Raw genomic sequence first — 17,280 nt, forward strand, 5'->3', positions numbered from 1 at the left:
CTTGAACGTTTCTTTTGATAAACTGCTGGCTGTGAGGATAATTTTATTAAATTGTTATAAACTAGAGCGACAGTATATTGTGGTAGGCCTATACCACTGTCACCTGGAATATGTAATGGCCCTTAATGACCTTAAATGAATTTTAAAATATTTTCAACATTTAGAATGTCATAAGGATCATTGCGTTTAAATTTCAGCTCAATCGCTGAATCGGAGCATTTTGGAAAACTTGACCTTTGACCCCTTAATGACCTTAAACGAATCTGAAAATGTTTTTAAAATGTTTAGAATGTCATAAGGATCATTGCATATAAATTTCAGCTCAATTGGAGCATTTTGAAAAACTTGACCTTTGACCCCTTTATGACCCCTTAATGACCTGAAATGAATTTTAAAATATTTTTTAAATGTTAAGAATGTCATAAGGATCATTGCATATAAATTTCAGCTCAATTGGAGCATCTTGAAAAACTTGACCTTTGACCCTGTATGACCCCTTAATGACCTTAAATAAATTTTAAAATGTTTTAAACATGTTTAGAATGTCATAAGGATCATTGCATTTAAATTTAAGCTCAATCGGAGCATTTTCGGTTAAAATGACCTTTTATGACCTCTGACGTTTGGAAATATTTTTATTATATTCTTTATGTTTTCCTCTTTCATATGACACCACTCATGGGGTCATACCTTCGTGGCATTTAGAGATATGTCCATTTCAGACCAAATGGTTAGTCAGTAAGCTAGGAAGATAGTAAGCTAGTAACATACACTCGTATAGGCTGATACCATTTCATGGTTCAGCAAAAACAGTGACCCCACGATTACATCTTACGGATTCTTGCATAGTGAGTACATCAACAGTTTGAAAATGACATTTGTTGTGTAAACTTTGACCTAAAATAAAAATTACATAACTGCCTTTTTATATAAGTATGATGACACTTGTCCATGTTTTCCCATGGATTCAGTGGCTTAGATTTCCTTTTGACATAGGGGGTGGTGGAAAATTCTTGGGAGTACAACGAATCCAGCATTTTTTTGGCGATAGAATAAGTTGGAGGTACAAATGTGCGTAAACATTTTTGCCATATTGAAGCTAAAATGGTGAAATATATAGTATTGAAAAGTGGAACAAATTTGAGTAAAGAGCGAAAAAAATTGGAAAAAGCGAAGAAAACAGCAGTATTGACGAAGTTGAAGTCCCATTCAAATACATGTAGCTAATATAATTATATAGGCATTAGGCCTACTGTCAGTATATAAATTACAGATTCATGTAAAATGTCTTATTTTGTCTTACACGGCTTTTGGCTGAACATTTAGCAGGCTATGTTAGCACATCTATGACAATGACAAAGGTACCAAAATAATAATAATATGTAATAATGATAATATTAAAATCTGAATTTTGATGATTTTTACGATCTTCCGGATGAGCAAATTACTAAATGCACACAATTGAGCACATTTCGGGTTTTAAAAGCCATTAAAAGCACCCAATTTGATTAAATTTATTTGGGTGCCTGTTGTGAAAAATTGGTACATGTAGGCCTATATTTTTGGGTTGCAACTTGAATAACAGCAAAAAGTAGGTAGGCCTACAGTCTGCGTGGCACATCCCCGTTCAAAACTACAGCTATCAAACATTAGTTTTGGATAATTTATGTTTCACAAGCAGAGTTTTCAAGAATCAGAAACACAGATTTTCTGATAAAGCCAAATGTCCAGATATTTAAAGTTAATGAATCTGCAAGAAGCATTTGCGCGCAAACATTCAAAGCCAGATACAGAGGCCGCGGCTCCCATCATGTAGAGTGTAGGCCCTATATAAAAATGATCAATTTTTTTATAAGGGGATGAGGCTATGGATGACGAAAAAATGCCCTTTGAAGAGCCTGTGAGCTCCTATGTATACTCAAAAATACACAAGCTTATACAAATGCCAATAAGTTCAAAACGAAAGCTATGTTTTTCTGATAGGCCTAAACATTTTTCTGATAATCCAAATTAATGCGGACTAATTTTTTAAAAACGGCTTAGTTTTCTCAGATAATTTATGTTTAACAAGCAGAGTTTTCAAGAATCAGAAACACAGATTTTCTGATAAAGCCAAATGTCCATCCAGTAACTAGTTTTATTCGCAGATACACAAAGTTAGTTTTTTCCTCATTAGAAAAACTTGTTGCAAATTCCAATAAGTTGAACCCGTTTTTTTGTTTATGTTTTTAAAAAAGGCTACTAGCAATGTTTATTGTTTGTTTGGGTAAAGCCAATCAATGATCAGTAGGCCCTATTAAAAAAAAAGCCCGATATATTGGTCCCTGGATATTTTATTGGGGTCTATTCCGTATTACGACCTGCAGTCAGGTGAGCGAGGGAGCATCGCAGCAGCCCATCAGTTGTGTGTGAACTGCGCCTTCGATCCATATAAAAGAAGTAATATCGCCCCTTTCCCTTTTTAAAGGAATTTTTCACAGGGCAATTGTTTGTAGCTTAGGTTTCACTAATCATTCGATAGTACGCAGATTGACTTGTAGTTGCGCTTGATGTCTGTCACGAGATTCAAAATCATCGAAGCGAGTGGGGGTGTGTGGGGGGTGAGTGTGAGAGGGGTGAGTATAGTATAGGACCGTCAATTTGTAAACCAAACTTGGCCTCTTGAGTGTATAGCCTGCCAATTTTTGTGGCATAGGTGAAATAATAATAATTCATTTCACTGAAATTTGCGGGCCCTGCATTACTGTCCGTTTTCCTATAGGCCTATACACAATACACAGTGCTCTCACCATTGACGCGCGACCTTTACAAATAGTGCATGTTAGAAGTATAGGCAATTTATTTTATTTATTTATTTATTTAAACTTTCTTTAGGCAGGGTAACCCCTTCAATGACAAAGCACTGATTTCCAAGGAGGCCCTGCAAGTACATAACATTAGTTAAAACATAACATAGTTAAAACATAACATAGTTAAAACATAACATAGTTAAAACATAACATAGTTAAAACATAACATAATTAATACACTACAGCAAAATGTGAGATGCATATTTGTACAATGATAATATAAATTAAAACTAATTTACATGACATCACCATGTACAGTGATAACAACATTTTACAATAATAGTATTTCAAGGCAGGTTTTACAAATGCAGCATTCTTAAGTTGGAAAATACTCATGTTATCAAAGTTATTACAAATACTAACAGGAAGATTAGGTCTATTGCCATTTGGTCTAATACCATTTCGTCTAATTCCCATTTAGTCTATATTCAATTGGTCTATTACCAGAAAGGCTAATTGCCACTTAGTCTAATAATCATATAGTCTAATGTCTATTTAGTCTAATATTGTTTGGTCTAATAACCGGTATGTCTACTAACCATATAGTCTAATAACCATTTGGTCTAATATTTCTTCAATAACCGTTTGGTCTAATAACCGTTTGGTCTAATAACCGTTAGGTCTAATATTCGTATGGTCTAATAACCAGTTAGTCTAATACAATTTCGTCTATTTATTAATAAACTAAATGCTTGTAAGACTAAAATGGATATTAGACCAAATGGGTATTAGACCAAATGGCTATTAGACCTATTGGTTGTAGACCAAATGGGTATTAGACTAAATGGTTGTTAGACTAAATGGTTTTAGACTTAATGGTTATTAGACTAAATGGTTATCGGACCAAATGGTTATCGGACCAAACGGTTATAGGACCAAATGATTATTGGACGTAGTGGATATAGACCTAATGGGTTTAGATGAAATGGATATAGACAAAATGGATATTAGACCAAATGGTATTAGACCAAATGGCAAATCCCCGAAGATTATTCCAAAGTTTAACTGCTCTCATTTGGAAAGTGCGCTTACCATGCTTACCAGCATTATTATTCCAAGATGGTTCATGTAATAAATTAAAAGTTTGACTTCTGGTACCTTTTGAATGAACAGAGTGCATGAAGGTAAACTGAGATGAAAGATAAGATGGAGCAGTGCCTTTAAGACATTTAAAGATTAGAGTTAACATGTGATCTTAAACTTAAATGCCTAGTTAACGTCACTGTGTGAAAAATAACCGGCCAATATTTAAAGTATTCTCTGAAATTCTTGAAAATATAGTTTTGTAACATGTCCTAAATTTGTAGCTAATTTAGGTGTTTGGAAATATTCGCACTTTGGTGTTTTAGGAAGGATATGTAAACGACAGATAACACCAAAAAATATGAAGAAATTATTTCCAAACCGTGTTAAGTCTGCAAACCATTATGCTTCTCATTTTCAAGAACGCTGGTTAACAATAAGCACACTATAATTGTCTCATTTCGTAAACAAAAGCCCACAGTATTGTTATCTTGCGTTCGCTTTATAATCGTCCACCCAACTGAAACTATAATAGGCCTACCAGCTCATTGCTCATTGCACAGGTAAAACAGAAACATGTGTAGTGAGCTGTTTTCAATTAGTGTTATCTAACTTATCTTGCATCTCCTTAACCAGCGCTTATTTCATTTTCTCTTTTACTTTGGGCCCCTTGGGCCCAGTGCACTTCGTCCACCCTGTCCACCGCTTGCTACGCCCCTATGAACAAGTAATTAAATTGAAAGATCTATATCCTCCTCTGAGAAGACACACTATTCAAATTTCTTTTTTTTTTGTGTGTGTGTGGTTATTTTTGGTTATTTTTGGTAAGAACCAATTCAATTTTGACAAGAACCTGTTAATTTTTTAAACTGATATGGCTATCTCGGGGGCTATCTTATCAAATTTGAGTTTCTGGTCATTTTAATGAGAATATCCGATTCATTTTGAAGAGAAATATAACCGTTAGGCCTATCACAGTTTCCCTTATTTGACAAGTTTCTATTCAAAAATGAATAGATTTTTTTTAAAGAGTTTTAAGAGTTTAAAGACACTGGCTATTGGATAAAGAAAGCTTTTCTATGATCTCGGATTGAGACATGTGAAAAAAAAAAAAAAGAAACGAATGAAATGAAAGAAATTAATAAAGCCTGGCACGAAATCGGGCCGAGGAGACTCCTGGAGCCAGACCCTGCCTGGAGCTTGACATCATTTTAACAGCATCACCGCACTATTGTACTTAGGCTATCCAAATAAGATGTAAACAACACATCCCACAATCCTTTGTAATGTAGCTGTCAAAGATGGCTGCCGAAGCGATTGGATGTGTAGAGTTGCTGCTGATGCATTAAACTCGAAAAACTGTCGAAAATGGAAGAGAAAATAACGTAACAGCATTCTGTGGAGAAAAATAAGAACAACAACTAAGTCTAGAGATGGAGAGGAGGCGTATGAATGTCCGTTCAGCTTCTGAAATTGCTATGCAAGTTGCACGAAAATCACATTTCCAACGAAACCATACCACCACTGTTTACGAGCATTCATCATCTGCCTATCCGTACTGTTATCGTGGCGATACCTCCTTCCTCGCGGATCTAAGCTAAGTACAGAAATTACAGGCCTATTTGATGAAGAACAGTTTTGGCAAAACAGAACATTAAGCTTACCACGGCATGTTGCCAACGGTGTTACACGAAGCATAAGCGAGCATTTTACTGGTGACAGATTACGAGCCATCCGACCAATAACGTCATCCAGCGGAAGCCTGGCATCAAGAAGCATTAACGGAACACCTCAAAGAGCATACACAGAGTCCATCAGTAGTGAGCAATTGGGAACTGAGAGTCCAATGTTAAAACCTGCTTTTGATTCCTCCATGCATTCGCAACCTAGTGTGTCCAGTTTTGGCAGTGTTCTAACTAACTCTGCAAGTCCGCATCACCATCATCAAAAGAAGAAATCTCGGAAACCATCTTTCCGTGCATTTGGTCATCTGGTTCAGAAAATGATGCGTCAGATTCGGAGCATGGATGATTCTCGTAGTAGTTATACAGATGACAGCGGTAGTAGTGTGTACGCTAACGATGAGGCTGAAGGTCACGTGTATAGAACTTCATCACCACCTTTGAGTCCATTGCGGCTCAACTGCCGTGTACCAGGCATATCTGGGTTACGTAATCATGGCAACACTTGTTTCATGAATGCCATTATTCAATGCTTGAGCAACACTGATATGTTAGCCGAATACTTTGTTCTTGAACAGTACAAGCAAGATTTACACAGAGGCAAAAAGAACAATAAAAAGTTTGGTACCAAAGGAGAAGTAACGGAGCAGTTAGCTTGCTTAATGAAAGCGATCTGGGAGTGCAGGTATTCACCATCACATACAACAGAATTTAAGAAAGTTGTTGCTAAATATGGCAGTCAGTATCGTGGGAATGACCAGCATGATGCACAAGAGTTTCTGCTGTGGTTGTTGGACAAAGTACACGAAGATCTCAACTGTGCTTCAAAGAAGAAGTACAAGCAAGTCAAGGTAAGCAAGGTTTTATTAATGAGTCCTGTAAAATAATGTAATGCCTAGATTACTACTAGGCCTAATGTCTAGATGGGTGTGTGGCTGTGCTGGCATAAGTTTGTAAACTTTGTAACCACTATTCTAGCCAGGCCAGGGTTTTTAAATTTGTGCATTGTTGTGATGTGTCTTTCAGTGTTCGAAATAGTAAGTGTCCGGTTGCTATTTAAAGTTTATCGGACAACCAGTTCACCATGGCTTTATTGTCCAGTGGACAACCAATTTTTTTAAATAAAAATCATTTGGCCCCCAGAAACTCTGCAATGGCCCCTGGTTCCATCTCATTTGTAGTTGACCAGGGGACACTTTTCTCACAAAACTGGCCCCCTGGATAGTAAACCAAAAAGTATCAAATTCAAAACTACTAAGTGCTTATTTAACCTATCCAGCATATCTTTAATTTTATTGGCCCCTTGGTAAATGGAAGTGGCCCTTGGTTTCTTCAAATCTTGGTGAACCAGGGGCCACTTTTTTTGCAGAAGAGGCCCCTGGTTCAAGCTCTCTTATTTTCACCCTTGATGGTACCTCAAAATAAATTAATAATGAAGAACACCGTACAGTACCAATGTTTTAAAAAGCTGAACAATTTGCGTCTCATAAACTACTTCCACATCAGTTCCAAGATGTCGATCAAAAGTGACCTCCAGTCCCACCATTTACCTTACCTTATGGGTGTACGCACTCACATTTACTTGCAATATCCACATTAGAAAACACCCTGTATAAAATTTGAAGAAAATTGGAGGTGGTCTAGGGTGGCCTCGGTGGCGTTGAAGTTGCAAGGTATTGAAATTGCCTTCTTATATATGGCAGCTCTTTAGAGACACCTTTGTTGCCACAGGATAAAATAGTTGCCATTTGTTTTATTGCCTACAGTGATACTGAGTGATCATAATTCATAATGGATAAAAAGTTCCAAAATAAAAACAATAATCAATTAATCATGCATAAACTTTAGAATCCTCACTTAACAACTTACAAAGGAATAGCTGCCATATGTGCTATTTCCAATAATGACTGTATGTTGTTTATAAATCCTCCTAGTTCCTTGATATATGTTGTAGAGTTGGGCGACTAAGTCGCCAATAGTCGTTAGTCGCGACTATTACTGATAGTCGCGACTACGACTATTGAAAACCAAAAGTCGACTAATGCAAGTATATTTTTGTGTTAAAAAATTACTTTAAAAGTGCCAATTATTCGCACCAAAACCAACCAAATACTAACATATAAACTGCGAAAAATGTGAAAAAATGTTAGTCATTGTCTTACCAACCAACAAGTAATCATAAAGTCCATAAATCATCATTAAATTGGTGTTATTGACTTGTTGTCGAACTACTTTCCCACAAGATAAAAGCCGTCAAAAAACTCAAATTACTTAGAACTGTTGAACATCTCATTATGATTATAATTTATGCAGCGATAACAGGTGTTGCAGCGTCATAGCGTGCATGTACAGACCCAGGTTGGGTGTTTGTACCAACTACTGAAGGTATGAGATTATTTTAACTTTGGAAAGAAACAGCGAGAACTTCCGAGAAGTGTTTTCCAAAAGTGAAAATTTAGGAAAATATTATTAGATTAGAAGTACTTTTCACATAATTTCAAAAAGCTATGCTTATTGTGGTAACAGAATATTTAGAAAGTAACAGGAAAATAAACAAATTAGCTGACAAACAGTCGTAATGTTGCAATGCCACCCCTGTAGCGACAAATGCAGTAGTCTAGATGAGGTCAGGTGACGTAGGTCGGAGGTGAAAGTTAATCGTACATGCACGATGCAACACGTTCATGAGCATACCATGGAAAATATGCACGGCATGTTTACATATTTTCATGCACAGCAAAACATGGAAACGAACGAAGATCGCTATTGGAATATTGAAGGTTTGAGAAATTATATGAAGTTTCTTGTGCTGTTGCTGGAAAGTGGCAAAGGAATTTAATTGAACAGAAAAGTTAGGCCTATATTACAGCATTTTACAGTCAAATATTTGCATCGCAAACGTGCGATACAGTGTAGCAATTTGTATCGCAACAGTGCTGGTTTGTGTAGCAAACTGTGATGCGATGCCGGCAATCACGGGTCCTGTAATCATGCATTATAAATACTAAATTGCCACCAATCTTTCACCCAATTTTTCAGTCCAATTTTAACCACAGATAGTCGCGACTATTATAGTCGTAGTCGTGACTATTTGCTGCCGACTAGTCGACTAGGAAAAAAGTGATAGTCGCCCAACTCTAATAAATATGTTGGTTTCTTGACAATGCTACAGGTTTGAATGATATTTGTTTCTGAAAAAAAAAACATAAATAAGGTATTCCTAATGCTAATAATAGAATCATTCATTTCTAACATACCTGGTAGTACCGGTACCCAATGCCTATCATTCATAGAAGCTGGGAATGCTGCAGATTTCAACGTCTGGGAAATTTTGAGCTGTAATTAAGTTCAAATAACCTGGGGTACTGCAGAAGTCTAGATGGATGGCAAAAGTCTTGTATTCAATAAAGATCTGTCTCCTAGAAGAATCCACAAAGCAACTTTCTGCAGGAACGATCACCAAGAAGCAGCCGTTATCAAAGTTGCAAGACTTTGTGACTTTCGCAACACTAATCTATAGCCCTTGCCTCTTGGTGGATTACTTGCAGTACTGCAGTTGATGCTCCTTGGAATAATCTGCAGAGTTCTTTCACAGTCTACTACGTTACTATGCTGTGAACCACAATGTCTTCAGCAGCGCTGCCAAAGCCTTAAAAGCGATACCTCTGGTACTTTTACCTGAAATGGTAGGTACCACTTTCCTCTTTAGCAGCAAGATACCTGAGGATGAGAAACAATGGTTGGCTGATAGACTCATTAAGCTTCAACCAAGTGAAGAAATACAAGCACCAAGAGACAGATTTGGCTTCTGGTTTACAATTCAGCACCACCACATCAACCCCACTTGGGCCATTGTTAACAGTTTCTATGAGGAATTCCAGGTTGAAGACATCATGGTTCACAGCATAGTAACACAGTACTGGACTGTGAAAGAGCTGTAGTTCATTCCAAGGAGCATCAACTACAGAAGGCTACTGCAATAATCCAAAAATAAGAAAAGTAACAAAAATATTTGAAAATCTCCAAAAGTCGGGTGAGGGCGGGACGAAGCTTATGGTATCTAGTGACTGATGAGCGATGAATATTTAGTGATACACTGCTAACCTGCTTTTTTTGCATCAGTGTTGAAAGATTGCTCTCCTATGATGTCCAGGCCCAGGGGCCATGGTGGGGTGTAAAATCAGTCAGGTGTTACCCTTTTTGGAACTGGGCCATATGCAAGCCTCCAAAAACCGCGGGAACGCGGGAACGGCGTTCCCAGAAAGGTCACAGAGGTCACAGAAAAAAAATTGCAAAAAAAAAAAAAAAAAATCTTTTTTTTTTTTTAATTTTTTTCCCAAAGTTTTCGGCGACCTTGAGAACCACTGGACCTATTATGAAACTTCAGGATCATTCACAGTTAATTTAAAAAAAAGAAAAAAAAATCAGAAAAAAATTACGAAAAAATTACAGTTTGTTATCCTGTATATGCAAACCATTAACTAATGTTTATTTCTTCATCTATCACATATTATAGATGCATTGGTTTTCCATGCATTTATAATATGTGATAGATGAAGAGGTAAACACAAGTTAATGGTTTGCATATTAAGATAACAAACTGTAATTTTCGTAATTTTTTTCATTTTTTTTTCAAATTATATGTGAATAATCCTAACCCTTCAGAATAGGTCCAGTGGTTCTTCAAAGTTGCAAAATACTTCTAAAAAAATGTTAAAAATTAATAAAAAATTGTTTTGAGTTTTGACAGTAATACTTTGAAATTTTAAGTTGTGTTTTTTTGTGAAAAAGGATGTAAATTTTTATAGAAAACTGTTCCAAAATAAGGCTCAGATTGCACAAGAGAGCATCTAAACCCTGAGACCTTCCAGGGCCCTTAAGCGGGCCCTGGACCCCGGCCGTTAGGATTTCGCGCTCGTGATGTCCGTTACGAGCACATAGGCCTATTTCAGTGATTTCACAGAAAATTTTCAGCATTTGTCATTAAGTTCCCAGACAGCAGAAAATTTTCTGGAGGCCTGGCCATATGGAAGAACAGGGGAATACTTAAATTTTCCCCTGAATATGGACCCAGTATAAAGAAGAAATAAACAAACAAACAAACAAACTGGATGTGAGATCTTTGTCTACAATTCATATCAGATAATTGAACATGAAAATGAATTTTGTCTCCATCAGGGATTAAACCGGGGACCTCTCTCATCAGAGTCAAAGACCTTAACCACTGGACCATGCTGCTCTGTGGGATTTAAACTAAACACCCTGCTCTCCAGTTTATTTTTAAATTTTTTAAGTTTCAGTACCGTAGTGCAGAACATTTAAAAAGCATTGAATTTACTTTTAACTACCTTACCCAGACAGTGCGCATAAAGCATGTGTGGTCATCTTGATTTTTTTATTGCAAATATTATTAGATCAATTGTATACAAAAGTTTTGACTGGGCTAGGTTGGGCTGAAGGGTCATGTGGAAAAGTAAACTTATCGATATTAACACCTCCCTATGCCATACATAAATTTGCACAGCCCCATAATTTCCCAAATAATAAAATTTTAAAAAAAAGGGGGAAATAAAATGTAGGCAGAGGTGGGCCTCGAACCCACGCCGCCGCAACTAGCCGGTATCGAGGCTACAGTATACTTCCAACGTGCTACAATGTAACTCGTTTGGCCACCTTAGAACTTATTGGTAGTCACCTTGAATTTTAAACATACATTGTATCTCCAACGTGTATATCGGTTATAGAATTAACAATATCATGACAAGAAAAGGCAGAAAATGTACCATATTTTGGAATTTTATTTGCTTTTAACATCAATGTGTATTATAGACCTATATTGTTGTTAAATTGTTAATATTATTATTGCGTAATACACATATTTGTGTTTACCGGAAAATGTATTACGAACTGCATCTGAACTCCATTTTGAAGCTGACAGAAGTAGGTGTTTTTGATAAGGCATTGGATTTTCTACTTTCCAGTTTGCACCAAAAATTCACATAGAACCCCTAAATTTATTTACAAAATTAAAAGATAAGATTACCAATACCATGACAACAAAACGGTAATCTTTTGAGGGGTTCTATGTAAATTCACAAAATGTTACCACAAAAGAAATACTCTACCTTCTCAATAGTGAAGTAAGTAGCCTGTATCAAAAATCGTTAGTTTTAATACTCAATACTCATTAACTTCCTATCTGACAAATAAATTTGAAAAACCTAACACTCGGCTTTTTCTGGAGGGGTCACAGGACTACCGTAAACAGTGCCAGTGGCAGCGCCACAGGGGGGGGGGGCATCGGGGGGCAACTGCCCCCAGTCAGAACTCTTGACCCCCTGTTGCCCCCCCAGAAAAAACCTAAAATTACGAAAAATTCCACTTTTTGCGATAAAATTTGTTGATTTCCCCTGAAATTCACTTTTCCCCCCTAATGACCCCGAAAAAATTTCCTGGCGCCGCCACTGAACAGTGCAATAATTGCATTAAAATCGAGTTATTTTTTTATTTATTTTAGAAACACTTGGCCAATAGCGTAAGCTGTTTTGGTCATTATTCAGTCTATTTCAATTTAATTTTTATCTTTTTACATGCCTAATGTCTGGTGGAAATGTTATTATTTATTTTACTTGTTTTAAAAGTAACTTCATTTAAGCGTTTGTTATGTTTGAAGTTATTGCATCAAATAACGAAAAGTCTACAGCAACCCTGATTGTATTCCTCCATGAATGCCCATTGGACAGCTGCTACTATGCCTGTTGCTTTTGTGTGCTTTTAAATACATGCATGAGTGATTTCATAGACTAGTCTGTTCAGATTACCCTCATTAAATGCTACAAAACAGGTGTATGGAACAAAGGGACCATCTCCCCATTAATGATAATTAGCCTCATGCTAAAATTACATTGTTATTGATTGCAAAAGGTTTTTTAAATTTGTTGTTGTTGTAGCCTTTGTTGAATTTACCCTAAGTTGCAAATTTGTTTGTTTGTTATTAGCATGTTTTTATGTAATTGCGGCATCCATCCAATTAAATTAGAGTTTGTTAAAATTTTGTTTTGCCTGCATTTACCAAATTATGTTATAAGTATGAGACCATTAACTACTTTTCCTCATAAAAACTGAGAGTTTATTTTGAAAAATGGTCCCTGGTTCACTAGATAATCACAGGACCAGGAGCTGCTTTTTCCAAATGTGTGGCTCATGGTCCAGATCTAAAGTCTGCACAAAAAGAAACTCAGCTGTTATAAATACACCTATAGATTCAGAACTATGAATTGTTTTCACAATATTTCAACATAGTGAGAAGGATGATTTATTTACACGCATTTTGATACCCCATTTGTCCAATGCCGTTCAATATTGACAACACAGCAGAGCTTTTAAAGAAAAATACCCACATTTAAAAGTTGCAGTTTACAGCCATCAATGGTTATTACACAAGCACGTGGCACGTAAAACCCGCCATTATCTTCGCGCTGACTTCAAATCGCGCTGACTTCAATAGCTGCAACTTTTAAATTCGGGTATTTGTCTTTCAAAACGCTGCTGTGTTCTTAATATGGAACCAAATTGAACAAATGGGGTATCAAATTGCGCGTAAATAAATCCTCCTCCTTTTTATATTGAAATATTGTGAAAACAATGATTAGTTCTGAAGCTATAGGCGTATTTATAACAGCTGAGTTTCTTTTTGTGCAGACTTTACTTAAATTTTGAGGCTTGTATTATACATCATGTACATTGTAGCTCATTACCATAGAGATTCACTTTTGTCAGTGCATGTCATCGCTGAATTGCAATGGTACAATCTGCAGTTGATCTACATATTTTCAATGTAAAACCAAGACTACTCATTTTCCAGGTTTGATTAATGCTTGATATAGAGAGATCAAAGTATCAGGATTGTAATTTGAAGTGCATGCTGATTGCAAGTGCTTTGGAAAAAAGACCAGAATATTCCACCATTCATCCAAATTCAGATTTTGGAATTTTTGGAAGTTAAGCATTTATTATTTATTGTGTGCTAGTAATAATCTAAGCGATCTAACTAAGACAAAATCAGGCATTTATTGGTTGTGTAAAATAAAAGTATTTTAAGTAGTTTTGTTTCATAGCTGGTCCCCTCCCTCCCAGACCCCAGTCCACATAATAACAAAACTGGAAGTTGGTCAAACTAACACAGTGGCGGATCCAGGAATTTGGGACGGGGGGATACACTCAAATTTTTTGTTGCCACCTTTTGGTATAGCGGAGGTCAACACCATAGCGTCGCGCGACGCAAGGTGTTGCACATAGGATGTGACCCCGCAGAATAGTGAACTTGTTCAAAATAAAGGCCTAATTAACCCATTTTGGGGATCATTTTTACCCTATTGTTATTAATGCCTAAACCCAAAAGTGTACGGACACTTCTTTATCCATACGCAGCTGCAGATCAGGTTGTTGAATGTTCAAAATACCATTCAATTTCTATCTTCCGTAAAACATGTAAAAACGAAAAGCAAAACAAAGTTCTTTTTTCTGTACTTGTACAAAGTTGTAGGTACGGTACCATAATTTTCAAAAGATTGAAGATTTGAATGTTACCTTGGTCCACATTCAAGTGACACTTTCTAAGACTTCAGATTTTGCCATGCCTGAAAGCATTGTTCGTGTTGTTTGCAAGTACTTATTGATGTTGAAGTCAGCATTGGAGACTGTCTTGCTGACTTTGGAATCACTGTCAAAATAATTATCCAAGCAGTGTTTTTTATGGGTTTTTGCCTGGTGCAATAACCATGATAACCTCCAACCAATTTAGGGCAATTTCAGAGCTCTTAGTCCCCTACAAATTTACAATTATTCTATATTCATCACATGATAAAGATTTTGGCAAGTAGATTGAGATTTATACTGTGGCAACAAGCCCAATCGGCATTGAAAGTTTACAATGCATTGTGGGACATTTTTTGCAGTTTTGGGACACTTTGCCCTCTGACCTATTGGGAAAATTCAGGAAAATTGGTTTTTGTGGGTACAAAATATAATCGAAAATGTTTTACAAGAATGAAAACAAACCCCAAAAAAACATTATTAAATGTACATATTATTATTTTCAATATTTTTAATGATAACGTAATGACAATAATAAATAAATTAATAACAATTACAGCAATTTCCCCGATACGTCAGAGTACAAAGTGTCCCAAAAGTGCTCTCAAAAACCGGAAGTAATTTCAATGGGAATTGGGCTTATTGGACCAACTTTATTTTTAATGATGTTCTTCTACATATGAACATTGAAGTACAGATATCGGCAAGTAGATTGAGGTTTATACTTCGGCAAAGACCCACTTTATTTGTTATGCTGACTTCATCTACATATTGTGTTGATTATTGTACATGGGTACCGGTACATGTGACCTGCTTCTTAAAATGAGAATAAATACATGAACATTCTACTGTTTTTTTTCTACATGAATCTGTATGGTCCAGATTTGTTTCTCTATTTTCTGTTGAATTTTAGCACATGTTACCATAAAATGGCCCTTGATCTTTAATAAAATCACCATGAATAATTTAGGGCTTAGTCTGCCAAATTCTGAAGAGTTACAATGGTACCTGTGCAGGCAACATGTATACTGCCTGGTCCGACCATGTTCAGCGCACAACCCTTAGAACCAGGAAATTATTAAGGGCGCCATCTATCACTTTCTTTCCAAAACCACTTCAGCTACCATATAATTGACAGTTGAAGTAACCAATCAAAAGCAATAAATAAAAAGTTGATCAAGTGTAAACAGTGGTAAAGTTTTAATCAATAATTTGAGTTGCCAGTCTTCACTATACACAGGGTCAAACAGGGTCAGGGAACTTTCTGTTTACATACACCAAGAATCAATAATTGACATGGTACATGGAGCATTGACAAAGGAGGCAACTCAAGTCTTGTGCAAAGCATGAATAATCAATATTTACCACTATCTGTTTGCAATTTACTTCTATACTTTTATGATAAAATCTCTGAGTGGAACAAAATCACATGGAGATCAAGATCTGCTGGATCATGAATTATAATTATTTAATTTAAATGTTTCCCTTCTCTTAAATCATCCATTAATGTTTTAGTTGCATGTTTTTTTCAAATGGTACATTTTTGGATTCATCTTGCTAATCATCTTGATAAAATAATATTTTATTGAATACTTAATAAAAAGGACTGAAAAAAGAACACTATCAAACTTCAAATAATTTGAGTATCAAAGTAACAATTTTATTAGTGATACATTCAACATGAGAAATAGAAAATTATAATAAGCACCAATTTTATTAGTTTACCCGCACTATAAAAAATAATACAAACACATGGAAATTAAAATACACTTATATTATTACAACATATCATAAACATATATTAAAAAGTACTGCTTTTAAAATGTGCATAGTTGGTGGACGGATTGAAAATTATAATAAGCACCAATTTTATTAGTTTACCCAAGCACTATAAAAAATAATACAAACACATGGAAATTAAAATACACTTATATTATTACAACATATCATAAACATATATTAAAAAGTACTGCTTTTAAAATTTGCATAGTTGGTGGACCAGATTGAGTGGTAAATTGCACAGTTTGTGTCATTTAACAGAGATGCTAGTTTTGCTACTCAGTTCCTCTAAAAAATATGGAACTGATGGAAAAACCTGAAAAGCACACTAATTTTGGCAAAACAATTCCCAAAGGAAATGAATAAATGAATAAATAAATAAATAAATATTCTACGGACCTGACCTACCCAGATTATAGGAAATTGGGTTAATTTGTTTTTCTGTACAAATGAATGCCGACCCAAATTGAGGAATGTTCAAGATTTTTTATAAATTAAAATATTTACAGATTTGGGCAATTTTTAAGATCATTTGCAAAACAAAACAAAAACAGGCCCGACCAACCGAATCTCTGCCTGTTTATTTGTTGTCTAATGGTCTGAAAACAAATAAAAATCCAGGACTTTGCAAAAACAACTAAAGTGCAAAGTGCATCTCGGTACACTGACTTTGGCATCAAGATGATTTAAATTGCAAGAACACTTAAAAGAATGCACACAGTACAGGTACATTGTCTAATATTTTACATAATTACTGCATGGAACTTAACATGCTGATGGCCAAAAAATAATAGTACGTCTTATAAGTTGGCGCCTGCATTCGTTTTACAGTGAGCATTTGTCTTGGAGAAATTGGCCAATTTAATTTTTTTTCCAAATATGTTTGTAAAAGTATGCTTAAAAACCTTTTGTTGGCAGAATTGAGTTATTAGCACTTTAAATTAGTGAACCGTATTAAGAATGTTCTGAGCTACTCAACTGTTCTCAAATTTATTTTCTCTGAGTTTGAGTTGGGAGGGGTGAGTAAATGCATTGGATTCCCCATTGGATATTTTACTGAATCTTTGCAAGCTTTGCGACGTACCAATTTTTTGGCCTATAATCAAGAAAGGAGTATTATTTCTTACATGGGTTTAGATATTGATAAATCAAATCAACTCCTAAATACATTTTTAAAGTGCACTTTTGCACACAAGAGCAGCGTGCAGCTGCCAGAAGTTTTAAACTACAACTACATGTATATAAGATGACACAAATATGTACACAAAATATAGTAAAAATAGGATAAAAATACAGACAATAACTAGTATTACATGGAGTACAATACTGTGTGTTAAATTACTCAATTTGCT

At 35.6% G+C, this 17,280-nt stretch overlaps 1 protein-coding gene across 1 annotated transcript in view; it reads left to right on the plus strand.

Moving 5' to 3' along the window:
• The first annotated feature begins 5,597 nt into the window (after positions 1 to 5,597).
• The window catches only part of LOC140144503 (ubiquitin carboxyl-terminal hydrolase 43-like), a 120,938-nt gene continuing 109,255 nt past the window's right edge, over positions 5,598 to 17,280 (plus strand). Inside the window, 1 exon segment of the mRNA XM_072166314.1 lies at positions 5,598 to 6,405. Coding sequence (XP_072022415.1) covers positions 5,719 to 6,405 — 687 coding nt within the window. The 5' untranslated portion in view covers positions 5,598 to 5,718.

The sequence above is a fragment of the Amphiura filiformis genome, unplaced genomic scaffold, assembly GCF_039555335.1.
Source record: "Amphiura filiformis unplaced genomic scaffold, Afil_fr2py scaffold_59, whole genome shotgun sequence".
NCBI classification, from domain to species: domain Eukaryota; kingdom Metazoa; phylum Echinodermata; class Ophiuroidea; order Amphilepidida; family Amphiuridae; genus Amphiura; species Amphiura filiformis.